The sequence below is a fragment of the Mytilus californianus genome, unplaced genomic scaffold (genome assembly GCF_021869535.1).
Source record: "Mytilus californianus isolate M0D057914Y unplaced genomic scaffold, xbMytCali1.0.p SCAF_10, whole genome shotgun sequence".
Taxonomy (NCBI): domain Eukaryota; kingdom Metazoa; phylum Mollusca; class Bivalvia; order Mytilida; family Mytilidae; genus Mytilus; species Mytilus californianus.
Genome location: NW_026262582.1, coordinates 60,575,246 through 60,589,776, shown reverse-complemented (window position 1 = coordinate 60,589,776; position 14,531 = coordinate 60,575,246). Strand labels below are relative to the sequence as shown.

The window sequence follows — 14,531 nt, the reverse complement described above, 5'->3', positions numbered from 1 at the left end:
AAATATTTCTTTCAGGGGCCCAGTTGAAATTTGAGGGGCCCAATCAAATTTTGTACTAATAAAACAAAACTTAAATATACTTTTGATATACTTATAAAGCCGTTTTAGGTAATCCTATATGTAATGTTTGAGTCTGGTAAAGATTATGTGTGATAACTTTATAATATTTGAATTATTGCCACCAGAAACATATCATAAGATTTGACAATACTGATTTTAGAACATTTCCCACCAAAATTGTCTCCCTTCAATTTGAACTTCTTGTTGACAATATGGCTGTTTTATAAGAATCATTAAATTAAAGCTATTTCAAATCCAAGCCATTCTCTTATAGTGTTAATCAAAATATTATTCTATTACTTTTTATCGAAGATTGGTAAGCATACTAGATATATTGATATTTATTACGAGATTTTGCGTTTTGTTTTTTCATAGAAGAACAAGTTGTGAGTACAAGTTTTTGTCAAAAACGGATTTGTAATGACCCACTGGACAGCTGGAATACATTTCTGAAGCAATTCAGATTCAACAGTGTAACGAAAACACTAAAAAACAATGAATTAGAAGCTTTAAAAGAGAAATATAGAAAACATGTTTTAAGAAGGGGTATATGTCAAATCGTGACTTCGCATCGAAAATTTTAGTTGTCCGACCAGGTTTTGATTATCAAAATGAACTTACTGGTTTCCGGAAATCCTCTGTTTAATTTCACCGCTTTGATTAGACAATCAGGTTTCTGTTTGGGATCAGTTTTTTGTTTATATCGCGGGGAAAGGGTAGACATGACATGGGATTCAATGAAAAACATTTTCTGCGCCAGCTGGGCAATCAGGATGATAAATATATTTGCGCAGCTGAAAATCTGGTTGCGTTGGGCACTGAGTGACTGTTAAGTTTAGTCCCTGTTATCTCCCTTGGAATAATTTCTGACCAGGATTATCAGCCTTCATGCAAATCCTCAAGTTGTGAACTGCAACTGTGTAAAGTTTCATAAGTATCGGTCCATCTGTTAAGAACGAGTTGTGCTTGCAGACGGACAGACAGGGTGATTCATATATACCATCCACCCCCCCAAAAAAAACCAAAACGTTGTAACATTAACACCCAGTATTGCAAAATATTTTAATGGCACAACTGTCTTCGGCAGTTGCAAAACATTGACTGCCTAGAGATACAAAAGTAAACAAGTTGATGTCATCAAAGTCAACCATGACCACATCTTTGATAATGAATTTCACATAAATTTGTTTACTTTTGGATCTCTAGGCATTCTACGTTTTGCAACTAACGAAGTAGTTGTGCCGTCAAAATATTTTGCAATACTTTGTTGTAATGTTAATCAAATTTTTGTGTTTATATAATTAAGAACATAGGTAATCATAGATTACAAATTTTGTATCATTCTGCTCATTATGTGTAAATTGTTAAAAGACAAATATAAACCAAGAGCTACGCCAAGAGCAGCATGTTGAACTCTGTATGTTGGGTACCAATATGGACACACTATTAGTGTTTGAGTTGACACATGCAAATAATGGTGGATTGACTAAGCATCTTTGACATATAAACGTCTTGGATAATCAATTGGAAATAAATCGCTGATATAGGATTTAATATGATGTTTTTTGCCTCTTTGACCCCCTTTTAACCTGAAAACCATAAGAGATATCTGAAATCTGATTGAAAAACGAAGGCAGGGATAATCATGAGTAATCCATTGAAAATAATTCTTACATTTAAGGCTGAAGCCCCACTTTGGGCCCCTATATCTTGAAAACGGTTAAAAGGTCAAATCCATCGACAAACATGTAATATGGAATTAAGCTCTCATATAGACGAACAATTTGGGAAAAAAAAATGTTTATATCGAATAAAAAAAAACAAGGCATGGATTGGAGGAACAGTTAGTATTTGAAATAAACTGTTATCACAGAGATATGTCTCGCCTTTTTGTAATTTTGATAATGCAATGTAAGTTATGCAAATATTCAAAGTCGATGAACCATGACTGCAGGTACATGGCTAAACAATCTCCATGGAATGAGATGTGCCAATGCTAATACAACTGCATACCAAATACCATTGACTTATTAAAAGTTGTTCCCTTTAAACAAACCTAAACACAAACATTAACTTGTAAACTATGTAAAAGTTTCAAAGTCAATGAACCATGATCAGGGGTGGGGCTATATAATCTCCATGGAAACAATACTTGCAAATGCCAAAAAATTTGCATACCAAATATCATGATCTAATCACAAACTAATACATGTAAACTAAGCAAAAGTTTCAAAGTAAATAGACCATGACTGAGGGGGCGGGGCCAAATATACTCCATAGAAATGAGATGTGCTAATGCTTATACAACTGAACACCAATTAACATTGACCTACCACTAATGGTTCCCCTTGAACTGACCTAATCACAAACTAATACATGTTAACTTAGCAAAGTTTTCAAAGTCTATAGACCATGACTAAGGGGGCGGAGCCAAATAATCTCCATGGAATTGAGATATGCCAATGCTTATTCAACTGCATACCAAATATCATTGACCTACCACCAGTGGTTCCCCATAAATTGACCTAATCACAAACTTAACTACATGTAAACTATGAAAAGTTTCAAAGTCAATAGACCTTGACTGAGGGGGAAGGGCCAAATAATCACCATGGTAATGAGATGTGCCAATGCTAATACAACTGCATACCAAATATCATTGACCTACCACTAGTGGTTCACCATGAACTAGACCTAATCACAAACTAATACATTGTTGACGCCGCTGTCGCCGACGCCGAAAACAGCATACCTATGTATGTCAAGACGAGACAAAAATCAATTTTAGGCAGTTTTTTAGACATTATTATCTCAAAGTGATAAAATATCTAGATTCTACTTTTTGACCTGTGAATAGAAATCAATTCCTACTTGTTTTAACTTACACTTATTCTATGATTAATAACTTTTAACCTACCATCAGGGCTAAAAGACTTAATCTCCTTCTCCTCCTCCTCCTCCTCATCATCACATTTGTAATCTGGATCATTATCATCATCATCATCATCATCACATTTGTAATCTGGATCATTATCATCATCATCATCATCATCACATTTGTAATCTGGATCATCATCATCATCATCATTGTCACATTTGTAATCTGGATCATCATCATCATCATTGTCACATTTGTAATTTGGATTATCATCATCATCATTGCCACATTTGTAATCTGGATCATCATCATCATCATCATTGTCACATTTGTAATCTGGATCATCATCATCATCATCATTGTCACATTTGTAATCTGGATCATCATCATCATCATCATTTTCACATTTGTAATCTGGATCTTTTATATCACCATTGTAACCTTCAACAAAAAATCACATCAAAGCATCATTACATTTGTAATCTGAATCTTTATCATCATGGTCATCACCAATCAGGTGAACCCTGTTGTACTACCAAAAACCTATCAACTTACCAAGTATTAATGCTATACACTAGTAGTTAGAATTAGTTCTGAAACGGCCATTTCAGTCTTTTTATATCTGAAATAGTCTAAACAGGGGGCATAGGTAAAATATTCAGACTTTGTCAGACATTCAGTCACATTTCAGATTAATATTGACTGTGGTAAATTAAGACTGTTTCAGATCATTCTCAGACAAAATCAGACCACAGGTAATTAATTGTGTCTGCTCAAAGACTTCGTTAAAGTAAAATAAACTAGATGCTCCCAGGAGTCTGAATCGCTCACCTGGTGTTTTAGTAAAAGATCGTCCGAAGTTTCAATAAGCTATGTTTTTTGACAAATTGGCACTTAAGTAACAACAATTGTGAAGTCCCTTTTCAAAACCTGCAGGAAACACTATGATGGTAACATAGAATATTCAAAACCTGCTATTTTCATTTAGCAGAGAATAAAATTAAAAAAGAAAATATAAAATAAAAGAATTCCAAAATTTTGTCTTTTAAGGATTATGTAGTATGTACCCTTGTGTTGATTCAATGCTAAACATAGGGGTATTTCACATCCTAAATTTTACGGTAATATTGTACTTAAAGCGCGGAAATCACTATGTGATCCATGTAAACTCATCGAACCTTTAAACAAACTTATTAGTAAACGTTATCTTACCAATGTTGTAATTAGATCTTTGAATATAGTTTACATTGGCACTAATATCGATTTTGTCATCAGCAAATTAAAACATAAGTAAATTTGTATTCTTTTCAAACGGGATGTATAAAGACACACCCAAGTTCGTTTTGATCTATAAAGAGGTTAAACTCCTAACTATCCTACTGTCTGTCGATACATTTATTTTTGGCATTGCACTAGTCATGTCTTCTTTGACTGTCCATGACGTTAAAATACTAAATCCCTGGGATGTGTTTTAGTTGATTTTAGTCTCTGATGCATGATTTTTTATTATTAATTGTTTTGGTTTTTAACTAGCATGACTAGCTGTCAGTAACTGCGAGTACTCTCAAATCGTACTTTCTTGTTTATTTGACCTGTTGATACTTATTGTATTGCTTTTTTGTTATTTAATGTTATTCAGGGTTATATCTGGTCTATATACCAGCTTTGATAAGTGTTTGGTATTTAATACTATAAATTTTCACTTCGTACTATGAACATCAAAATTATTTATTTTGTAAAAATATTTCCTTTCTCTATTGGAACTGTACACGTATACCTAACAACAAAATTATTTTCATTTACCTGTGTTTAAAGTTATTGCAAATGGCTGATATTTTTGTTCGAACATATTGTTTTTCTTTAATTGTTTAACATTTCATACCGATATAACATGTTACTTTTATTATTCTTCCCTTAGTTTATTTATTTTGTATTTACATTGTATCATAGGTCAAATTTATTTGTTCAGTGTATGTTCAATGGTGTTAATATGTCCTTTGATTCAGTTAAGCTATTTCAGTTGATATTTTATAGTGTGTCTTTCTATGTTGTGATGTTACACTATTGTTTCAGAAAAAGGGTGAAGGTTTGGTACCATTAAAATGTTTAAACCCGCTGCATTTGTTTGCACCTGTCCTAAGTCAGGAATCTGATGTTCAGTAGTTGTCGTTTGTTGCTGTGGTTCATAAGTGTTTCTCGTTTCTTGTTTTTTATATAGATTAGACCGTTGGTTTTCCCGTTTGAATGGTTTTACACTAGTAATTTTTGGGGCCCTGTATAGCTTACTGTTTGGTATGAGCCAAGGCTCCTTATTGAAGACCGTACTGTGACCTATAATGGTTTACTTTTATAAATTTTGCTTGGATGGAGAGTTGTCTCATTGGCACTCATACCACATCTTCTTATATCTAGATATGGAAATTTAATAGAAATTTCACAGCCTTTCCTCTTGTACTCTCATATTTGGCAATTCGTTGTTTGATAGATAGAGGACTAGTACTATTGCATGCAGTGCTAGAAATGATTTCCTTAAAACAAGTTTATAAATTTAGATATTGGTTAAAATAAATATAAACATGATAAATATGGACCAATTCAAGTTCACCTTCTAGGGTGCGCTTGACTTTCATTACTCAGCAGGAGGTTTTTTGGAATTTAAAGGTTGTTTAGGACTTTTTGTAAATAATGAACGCTAGCACATCATAGAAAAATAAGTGAGTAATCTATGTTTAAAATTTAATAACAAAAATCTCTGTATTAAAGTCTGTGGATTTTCTACAAAAATCTAGGTTTATTTGCCACAAAATCCACTTTTTCTATTAAATTCAATGAAACAATAAATAATAATAAAAAAATATCAATCCTTACAAAAGGGTTCTTTATCTGCTACATCAATCGTGGGAGACGTCCTTACATTGGTAGCATTTAACTAGCACATGTCTTGTTCTATGTTTCTTGATATATATACTTTATTTTTGTAAGTACAAAAAACATGAATTATATCACAGACGACACAAAGTTTAACAATAAGATGAAATTTCAAATCAATTTTATGATACCTATTACATTTCATCAAGAACTATTATTATATTTTTTTGCTTTTTTTTCATTTTCCTATTACTTTTTTTTTCTGTGTTTTTTTTTTTCATATATTATTGTATACAGAAAACTTTATTGTAACACAGTCAACCCTGTTCGTCACAGTTTCATATAATTACTCGCAAAAATGTATACTAAAAATAAATTAAGGAATGAGCATATATACATAATATTTATGTAATATGAATTAAAGGTGCAATTACTACATTTATAAGTAAGCCGCCTACCAAAACCAATAACAACAATAAATAAATTGCTTCGCTGAGCGCAGCCTGACATGACCGCAGAAATCAAGCCCTGAACAGTTGGGGCAAATTTGGACACAATATTCAAACTTGATACTGTCATGACTGTCTGAATTTTGATTGTGAAAAAAATGTGCCCCCCAAAAAAAATGGGACCCCCCCACTCAATCCCAGCCTTCCCTTTGTGGTATGGAACTTTGTAGTACAATTTTAGAGAGATCCATACACTAAAACACAAGTTATTGTCTGGAAACTAGAAAAATGCTTGTTTTTTTGGCCCCTTTTTTACCCCTAATACCTGAACATTTGGGGCAATTACCCCAAAACTCAATCCCAGCCTTTCCTTTGTGATATTGAATCTTGACGTACACTTACACACAAGTTATTGTCCGGAAACTACAAAAATGCTTGTTTTTGGCCCCTAATTCCTAACTGTTGGTACCATAACCCAAAATATCAATCCCAACAGGGTCTTCCTTTTGTGGTATTGAACCTTTTGTTAAAATTTCATAGAGATCCATTCACTTAAACTAAAGTTATTGTCCGGAAACCAAATGTGTCTTTGGACGACGCCGACATCAAAGCATTGTAAGACGCAAATTTTTTTTTGCGGTCGTATAATAATAATGCTTTGCACAAAGTTTCCCCTTGGTATACATCGTATATGTACAAAATGGACCATCTCTATTATTCATTACAAATGTATCTTTTCTGTTTTGATACTATTGCAGTTTGAAAATTTCGTAATTCACATGGCTACAGAAGGGGTCGTAAACCTTAATTTCTTTGGCTTTGCTGGATTTGAAGTATGGGTTTTTCATTTTAAAATGCCTCAAAAATGACTTGAGAATTTTCGGCTTGTAGATTTACAAGTGGGTTTGTGAAATTTTGAAAGTACAGGCCCCTTTGGCCTTACTTCAAAAAGTTCAGTGGAAGACAGCATCCAGAGGTCACCTCAAGGTCTTCAACATAGTGGAAACCCACCCATGAAGCAAGCTCTGAATCTAACCCCGATGACACCATGTTGTAAATTCATTCATATTTCAAGCCAATCCTGAACATAGATTAAAAAAAAATTCTGCTATATACACATGTGACATGATATAGCTGTACAAATTTGGGAATAAAATAGCAAGCCCACCAGCGCCTCTCCTCGGGCAGACTGGTAAATTTAACAACTCTGGTAGAGAGCATATGTAACAAAACATATGCTCCGGTGACATTTGTTGAATGATCCGCCGGAACAAATTTCATAGGAAATATGTTCCACAGATGATTGTAAAGGAAAAAAAAAAGAAAACTACTGATCTTATTTGAAATTTTCCTTTAAATGAATGTTCTTTTGTCTAAGACATGTAAGATGCATGATTTTTAGTCTTAGATGCATGATTTTTTTTATTAGTTGTCATTTGCTTTTAAACTACATGTAGCTGTCAGTAACTGCGAGTACTCTCAGATCTGTACTTACAGTTCTGCCAACTTTTCATGAAGCAAATGCGTGAGATTTGGCCAAAATTGTAAAGATCAAAGAGAAAAAAACAATAGATCAAAGGAAAATGCAGCCAAATAAGCATGCAAATGCGTGAGTCTCACTTAAATAACTTAGTGTCTTTTTGTTGTTAGGATGTACAAGTACCCAGCAACATCCTCTATGTGTTTTTGTTAATAGATGTACGATGTATTTCTATTTGTACCCATCTGATGAGCTAAGCCTTTTTCAACTGATTTTTATAGTTTGTTCTTATGTTGTACTGTTACACCGGTGAACCATTGTCCCAAGTTAGGGGAGGGTTGGGATCCCGCTAAGATGTTTAATCTAGTCACATTCTGTATGTATGTGCCTGTCCCAAGTTGGGAGCCTGTAATATTCAGTGGTTGTCATTTGTTGATGTGTTACATATTTGTTTTTTGTTCTTTTTTTTATACATTAATTTAGCCGTTAGTTTTCTCGTTTGAAACATATTTATATCCATTAACCAAGCCCCTATGGAGACAAACTCAATATTATCTGTTGCTTGGATTATGGAATCACGGTCACACTTGTTATATGTTACGGTCATCTTAAAAAAAAATAATAATGATGAATTAAGGTCATCTTAGCGATTTTTTCAAATTGAATTTTCTGTCTCATATACATTTCTCGGTCATGTGTCGGTAGTAATTTATGATTTCCGTGTGAATCTTTTATAAATTTATATCATACCAATGTATGTTTTATATTATAGAATATATCATCAGTCATGATCATAGAAACACTTAAATAGACAATATAGACTCTGACCTAATTCTGCATCCACCATCTTGGGATGAATCGAATTACGGTCATCAGCTTTACCCCAGTGAATGATAATCTGTTTATCGCTATTTTACCTATGACGACGTTGTTAATTTCATTGACAATGGCCATTTGCTCTTAGTTTCTAGCGATAAGTTTTCATATCACGGTACTGTGCTGAGAAAGGAAATTATCAGTTGGTAAGGGAGCTACCATTTGATTTTTATGGGGGGCTAGGATGAAATTTGAAAAAAATAGGCAGGACAGGAGTTTTGAGTAAAAAAAAAGGCAGGATGAGACACTTTGCAAAAAAAAAAAAAGGCAGGATGACAATTTAAGTAAAAAAAAAAGTCAGGATAAACTAAAAAAAAAAAGCAGGACCGAATAGAGTGAAAAATAAAAAGGCAGGACAGAGATTAAACTTAAAAAAAGGCAGGACAACATTTTTCATCGTAGCCCCCCCATAAAAATCAAATGGTAGCTCACTAAGATCAAAGGAAAATTTCATAAAATAGCGATAATACATGTTTTTATTTAAATGTACTTGAATAATAACTTTAAACTCACTGATGACAAATGCTTAGTATATAAGATAACTTGATTAACCAGTGGAACATATTTTACAGACTAGGAACTTATTTCACCAGGTGAGCAACTAATCTCACAAACCCAGAATTTATTTCACCAGGTAAGGAACAAATCTCACAAACCCGGAACTTATTTCAATAGGTAAGGAACAAATTTCACCAAACCAGAACTTATTTCACCAGGTAAAGTGTGGAACTTATTTTATAGAGATGGAACATGTTATATAGAAATTATCTGTGAAAAAAGTTCTCCCAGATCATACTTTCTGTGATATTATAGTTATGTAACCGGAGAGCATGATTCTTCTTACAAAATCATCTCTGTCTCCACCGGGACTCGAACCTGGGACCTCTGTGTTAAAAAAAAAGCGTGTTAACCGACTGGGCTATAGAAGTACTTCCTTAGCTCAATCACTTACGGCTGACTATATTAAAGTATCTACCACATGTTCTGAGGGAAGCAATCCCGTCACAGTTCCACTGGAACTTTTTTCACAGGAAAAAACTTTGGCTCACACATACGCCCACAGGCACCTGTCTCAGAAAAAAAATGTCCTATATACCTCAATATAACATTAAGGTATATAGGAAAAAAAAAATTCTGAGACAAACAAAAGTAGGCGTGTTATATATACACCATTGTGTAGAAAAATCAATTTAGATTTACGACATAAGTTTTAGTGGAGTTGACAACCGACAAATCGGCATATAACGGAATTTAGCGACCGGCTGACTTTTTTCAAAAAAGCGAGGAAATTATAAGGCGTATTACGCCTGGAAATAAGGCGTAAACCAGGCGTAAGTGGTAGTTACGTGTCTAGATCCAGGCGTAAGGGAGCAGGAACCGTAAATTTGTAGTCCTTATAGGCGTAGAAAAAAGTGGTAAACCTGGCGTAAATTGAAATAAGCAAGGCATAAATTTTCTTACGGGCGTAAAACTGTTGGTATGGCGTAAACCATAATTCCCATAATGCCTTGTTTAAAGGATCATGGGAATTTTTTTCAAAATTTGGCTCTTTGGTTTTAGTTTGCAAGAGTTGGATTAAGGAAAATGTTTTCTGAGACAAGTGCCTGTGGATTACAACTAAAAAAACATGCAGGACAAAATTTTTCATCTTAGCCCTCCCATAAAAATCAAATGGCAGCTCCCTAAACAGTATCATTTTTTGCATAAAATGTCATAAAATCGTCCAAATTGTTTTTGCGTCAATCCACTCGGTGCGAAAATCTTCCAATGCCCGAATGTATAGGCTATAGCCATTCCATGGAATTTACGCCCCTTTGAAAAAAGTTGAATACATCATCAGCCCCTACCCAGGACTGTAATTATGGTCGATCGACAACCCATGCTAAATTTTAGGGGCATTGCCCTTCCTTAATGAAAAACATGAATGATATGAAAGGGAAAACGTGATAAAATGTTGAACAACTATTAAAGTACCGTACCTTGGTCCTCCAGAGGCCGCCATGTTGTTCCGGTCGAGCATGCGCGAAATATTTTGACGTAAAATGTGTGAAGTCATTAAATCGACGTTGAAATATTGTAAGGGAAAACCCACACACACCGTGAAATGAAACAACGAGTAGAAATTTGTGAACATGTTATACTCACCAAAATGAGCAATTTAATAAATTTTACAAAGTCACTACCAGAGTGTATGTAGTGACTTTCCAAAAGGTAGTCACTTTGTTGGTGTGTATTCTAATACGTGTAGTGACTTTCCCTAATGTTCACACGCACACACACACACACTCTACAGCGAAATCAACATGTATGTATTTCTTGTTTTTATAGTGCTAAAGTTGAAATGGTATGTCTACTGCAGAGGGATAACAGGAGCTATACTGCTGGTTGGGGGCTGTTTTGATTTTGTGAAGTTCAGGAGAAGAAGGCAAAAACCAAACACGGCAATTACCAATGATGAAAACAGAATTCGAAGAGTTTCAGGCAAAGGAAATCAAAATGCATCAGAACAAAAGAAAAGTATGCATATATACCATACCACTGATGACAACATATTAGCAGGTCCAAACACAAACTGTTATGCGTATTCAGAGGTAATGATTGAATCCAGCATCAAGAAAGGCCAAAAAAGTGGAACTGAAACTGCACGTAGTAACGCTCAACATGCTCAACAATACCAAAGCCTAGTCCCTGCGACCATGGAGATGCATCATTATGAGTAGAGAACAATATCATAGATATGTCTAATACAGTTACCATTAAAAACATACGTGAAACGTTTTTTAAAAAAACAATAACGATTAAAGAAATGCATTAGGGTTCATGAATAATATTATCAAACAAACACAAGGAGTATCAGAAATGTCAGGGAAAAATACACTTTAATGCCCTTTTTACACACTATCTTGAATTACATTATATATGTAAGTGTTTTAATACAATCTATGCAGTCCATTTGTCCGTAAAAGGATAGGAACGTTCAATTCCGTAGAGTTCTGATATTCAAGTAGGATTACAAATTCAATCAAAAGTATTGTATTTGGACTTGTACATAGTAAAAATCTGACATTTTGTGCTGCATATAATATATTTACATTAACACATCTTTTATTGGCCTGTTTTTTTTATTCAGTAATGATTTATTGTTGAAATGTATATATGTATTATATTGTATGTGTTGTTATGCTTTTAACAAATTTTCTCTCTTAATAAAAAAACATCTTTTGTTACTCTTTTTTTATTTGTTCATTGCCCAATCGATGTACAGCAATAAAGCTTTTTATTAGTTTAATTCAGGAAATGCTTGGTTATTTCGGATTAAAGAGAAATACATAAACCAAAAGAACCTTGTTTCTGTCGAGGTATCATACTTTTATGAATTTAGATAAGTTTTCGGATTCGTTATGTAATGCCTTTTTGCGTAGTAAACAGCATTTGTGAGTGAGAACATAGATTAATGTGCAATAACATTGGAAATTACGAATGCATACTGCGTTCTACATTTTGTTCTATGAGGAAAACAAGTTTGAAAGTCAAATAGTACGATTCAAATGTTACTTAATTGTTGTTTTTAAATATGTTTTAATAAAATCACATTCAGATCCAATAAAACATATAAATTGTCAAGTAAAATATAGTTGTTCTGGTATAGGTGATACACCAGATTTTTGTTGTTGAGACCATGTTAAATGAATTATATACACATAATCACCGCGGTGCGAAAATAAAGATTATTTGAGAGAGGTTGATTACGCTACAAAATTGTAGTTAGAAACACATGCGGTCTATTCCAACAAATTAAAGATGTCATCTAAAAGGGAAATCTTTCAAAAAAATATCACATAGAAATCGTGTCCAAATAAAAACTGTTTTTTTTTTTAAGGTCACATTTTTTAACACATAACAGTACAGTGAGGTCTCTTGGTATGAAGGATATTAGTAGTAATAGAGTGATACTAATTTATGTTAAACAAAATATGTTCCACAAAACCTCTAATTTAACACAATTTTTCAGACTGTTTTTTTATAACGTATTAGCTTAGTACTGTAGTCAATATTATTATTAAAATAAATATTAGACGATTTTCCTCCACTTTGCAGTTTTTTCTAGAAAAAGTACCCCCCCAACCCCCAACCCCCCCCTACTCTAATTTTAATTTCTCTAGCTGAAATAATGATTTAATTCGTCATAGAAACTTGGCTTATAATTTTGAACGCCAGACGCGCGTGTCGTCTACAGATGACTCATCAGTGACGCTCGGATCAAATAATTTCATAAATGTTACATAAATGTAACGACAGCTCTGGATAGAATAGAAATTTGAAAGTTGATTAAAGTTCAAGCTCTACGTATTTAGAAAGTGTCTTTTTTATTAACTTATAATGGGTATCATCCGGTAAAAAGTTAGTGCCTCGGGAATTATAACAACTATTTCAATGACTGTTTTGATAAATTTAGGAATTAAAGGTAACACTAATCATGCTAATGCTCCAACTTTTTCGGGCAAAATTGATCTTAGATAGATTTATCTATTTTTGAAGATACCGTTTGGTCATATATTTCTTCAATTTTCCACGAATTTTTAAAATCTTAAACTTTTTGAACATTCCTGAGAAAAGTTAATCCATAAAAGCGCTACGGACGCACTAAATTTACACAGTGTTATTTTCATTTTTATTTACTGATACAAGGTCGATACCGCTGCTGTGAACTGTCTCCAAGGATGTCATCAGGTAGCAGTCAGTGCATCCATCAGCATATACATGATTTATATAACAACAACTTCAAAATATGTGTTGATAAATGTAAAAATTGTAAGAAACACTAATGTTTCAATTCCCTCAAGCAAAGTTAATCTGAAATTTAAGTTAGCTTTTCTTTCTATGTTCCTTTTGGTCATAAAGCTCCAAAATGTCCTACTTATTTTTCAAATCCTTGGCTCTCATCTTTTTAGTCTTGAGCATTCCTGATAATGGTTAATCCAGCAAAACAGATCAGATGCACGAAATAAATAAATGTTTTTTTTTCTCCATATACAACCAGCTAGTACTATACTGCTAGTGAACTGTTACGTGCCGAAAAAATCATTAGGTAATAGTCAGTGCATCGCCATTTAAATGATTTATAATAACTATTTTCAAAATCTCCATTGCTGAATTAAGAAATTGATAAAAAGCTAAGGTCTTCTCTGCCTCATTCAAAAAAAGCTAACGCTAGATGAATTTGACTACATGTAGGTCCATTATTAAATATAGCCCGAATGTTTATATGTAGTCCTACTTCACTGGCTTTGAAATGTAAAGGTTTGAGTATTCCTTATTGTGTTCACTAGTAACCTGAGTTTAGCTTAAACGGCCAAATAGGTATTAGCCATCTTTAAAAATGATTACTGGAATATTGAATCAGATTAACAAAAATTAAAAACGGGTTTCTATCTTATTCATTCCATTTTAATTTTTTTTAACTAATCAAATAGATTCCCTTGCGGTCATTCATCAGTGACGCTCGAATAAAACAAGTTATAATAAAGGCCAAATAAATACGAAGTTGAAGAGCATTGAAAACCCAGAATGCCGAAAGGTTTAGCTAAATGCAGCTGATCTAATCTGTTCCTGGGGTAGACAATCCTAAAATTCACGAAAAAATTTAAAGTTTTGTACACAGTTAATTTATAATTTATTGTATTGAAATTAATAAACTCGACGGGTGCCACAGTTTTTTGGTGGGGTTTGTGTTGCTCAGTCTTTAGTTTTCTATGTTGTGTTTTGTGTAGTATTGTTTGTCTGTTGGTCTTTTTTTTTTAGCTATCGCGTTGTCAGTTTTATTTTCGACTTATGCGTTTGGTGTCTGTTGCCTCTCTTTGATAACAAGCGGTATCCATCATGTACCTTGCTCAACAATTGTGAGTAGTCTTTACACATG

General features: G+C 33.4%; 1 protein-coding gene across 1 annotated transcript; it reads right to left on the bottom strand.

Moving 5' to 3' along the window:
• Positions 1 to 1,644: 1,644 nt before the first annotated feature.
• Positions 1,645 to 8,582, bottom strand: LOC127719117 (uncharacterized). The gene is made up of 3 exons (XM_052225140.1): positions 8,564 to 8,582; positions 2,978 to 3,379; positions 1,645 to 1,649 (listed from the first exon to the last, which is right to left on the bottom strand). Exons 1-3 carry the CDS (start codon positions 8,580 to 8,582, stop codon positions 1,645 to 1,647), a joined length of 426 nt encoding a protein of 141 aa, XP_052081100.1.
• Between the last annotated feature and the right edge of the window lie 5,949 nt (positions 8,583 to 14,531).